At 41.0% G+C, this 2,500-nt stretch overlaps 1 protein-coding gene across 1 annotated transcript in view; it reads left to right on the plus strand.

The window, feature by feature from the left end:
* The window catches only part of LOC119580978, a 213,292-nt gene that overhangs the window by 195,386 nt on the left and 15,406 nt on the right, over positions 1–2,500 (plus strand). Inside the window, 2 exon segments of the mRNA XM_037929227.1 lie at positions 847–992; positions 2,439–2,500. The exon segment at positions 2,439–2,500 is cut by the window's right edge and continues 36 nt beyond it. Coding sequence (XP_037785155.1) covers positions 847–992; positions 2,439–2,500 — 208 coding nt within the window.

Raw genomic sequence — 2,500 nt, forward strand, 5'->3', positions numbered from 1 at the left:
TGTGTGTGTGTGTGTGTGTGTGTGTGTGTGTGTGTGTGTGTTTCTATATCTATCTCTCCATCAAAACATATTTATAAATATTCTATAAGTGTTCAGTATATCAGTCTTTCCCCTCCACCTTCCCCGTGTGATACATAATTGAAGCGAGCGTTTGTCAAAGTGTTTGAGCAAGTAATTGAACACTTATTCAGTATATTTGCCTATTACTGCTTAATATTCTCTGGACTCGATGGCTGGGGGGGGGGGTCTAAACTGAGTTCCTTTCATGATCATTTTGACGTCAGAAGATTGTATTCATAAATACATTAGCGTGTGTATCCCAACATACATAAGAAAGAGGCATACATACATACGTTCGTATATACATGCATGTATACATATACACGCACACGCACACGCACACAAATGTGTGTGTGTGTATTTTTATGTGTATATATATGGATATATATGTTCTGTATATACATACATACATATTTATGTATGTATGTATGTATGGTTATGTGTATATATATATATATATATATATATATATATATATATATATATATATATATACATATATATATATATATATATATATATATATATATATATATATATATATATATATATATATGTGCGTTTATTCAAGCACTATACAGCCTCTCTTTGGGAGTGCATCCAGCAAGGGTGCACTGTTAAAACCGAAATCTCGAAAGGAGATTGCCTGGCGTAATACAGAGTCATTAACACAGTTGTGCATGCATGTGTATTCACATATGTGCCGACGTATTGTACATATTAGTTAGAACATATAATTTTTGCGTTCGTAGCAAGTTTCTTACGACACATTTTTCTTCCGCACAGCCCCTCCGTACCACTCCCGCCACAAGGTGCAGGCCACCAACTGGAGCTACGCCACGACCAATGAGGAAGACGACTCCCGCGGAACCGAGCGCTACGTGGACCTCAGTGTTCCTCCACCCTACAAGCCTCCTCCAGAAGGTTATAAGGTGAGTGCATAAATATCCTTGCATTATTCCCAATCCTCTCCAAAGCTGAAGCGAAGTCGAGGTTCTCACGAAAAAAATGGCAGCGGAGAAATTTGTTTTGCAGGCAACGTGGGTTGTATTTCCGGCGCGAGGTGCTGGAGTCGAGGTCTCATTCTTGCGCCAAACCTTGCTTCATCCACGCATTCATATGTCTCCGGCTTGTAATGACCCGGCCGTCATTAACATGCAGTGAATGTGGATTTCGCCTTAGATAAACACAAAAGAAGTAAATGAGAGGGAAAAAGCACCTAGAACAAAAAGGCCTCGGGAAATTTACGTTTGCACGGACGTCATGTTAACGATACGGCGATAATGACGCCAATTATGTGTAGAAGTTGTGGAGTGATATTTCTCGCGTAGGCCGTTACGCGAGCTTCGTAGAATCCTAATGACCTTGAGTGTACGCATGGGAACCCTCATTAAATCACTAGGACGGCGGCAGTTAATTAAGCGGGAATTAGTTACTGTATTTACGGATTCTTACTTCCGTTGATGAATGGTTGCCGGGGAGGGAGAAGGATGTGACGTAATTGGGAGGCAGCGCCAGAGCGAAAATTCTTCTTCGTTAACGGTAAAGGAGAATGTGATAAAGCGTTGAAGTTTTCGGAAATAGAGGGTTGGATTAGGGAAAATAACCAAGAGAGAGAGGAAGCGGTAAGCTAAAAGGTAGAATGTAAGAAGGAGGGAAAAAGAGGGGAAATAAATATTCAGGAAAAGTAATAGCTTAGTGGAGATCTGGGGGGAACGGGGGAAAGCTCCAAAAGCTGATCGATAAAGAAAGCAAAGCAGGGACGCAGAGAAGGATAGAATGACGAAAAACACATAAGGCGCTGAAGACAAAATAAGGTTTCACATAAACTTAGTCTTCAGAGATGGAAGGCGTCCATCCCAGCGGTAGATATGAACCTGCAAATCGATCTCCCTTTATTGTCACCTTACAATTTCTCTTAATGCAAATATCATCCACACATGCAAAGCATTGGACCTGAATGATGAGAAGCAGGTAGCCAAGCAGTAAGAAGGAAGGAGAGGCGCTTCACATGGTGGAGGCGCTGCCTGGCCCAGCGAGGCGTTGACTGCTACTGGGGCCAGGAAACCTCCTTTATTTCTCGCTTTTATTCATTTTAGCCGATATTTGCGGTAAGCTTAAAGGGGGATAGATTTTGATTCATTTAGGTGTGTTTGTTGGTTTAATTATTATTTACAACTAGCATTTTTAGATTTAGAATTGTGTTAAAATCAATGAAATTTAGTAAGGTAAGTTATTATCTAAAAATGAGTAAAGCTTCAAAACGATTAAACTTTCCACCTTACATTGGCTTGGTTCGTGTTTATTCACATGAGGTTTATTACGACTGAATATTTCCCCCCATTTAGCGCCAGTTAATGGAGACTGTCATTCCGCAGGTCCCCAACGGCCACCTACCCGGGCTGGACATGGACGAGACGGGAGTGTATGTCAACAGTCG

Source organism: Penaeus monodon, chromosome 14, assembly GCF_015228065.2.
Source record: "Penaeus monodon isolate SGIC_2016 chromosome 14, NSTDA_Pmon_1, whole genome shotgun sequence".
NCBI lineage: Eukaryota > Metazoa > Arthropoda > Malacostraca > Decapoda > Penaeidae > Penaeus > Penaeus monodon.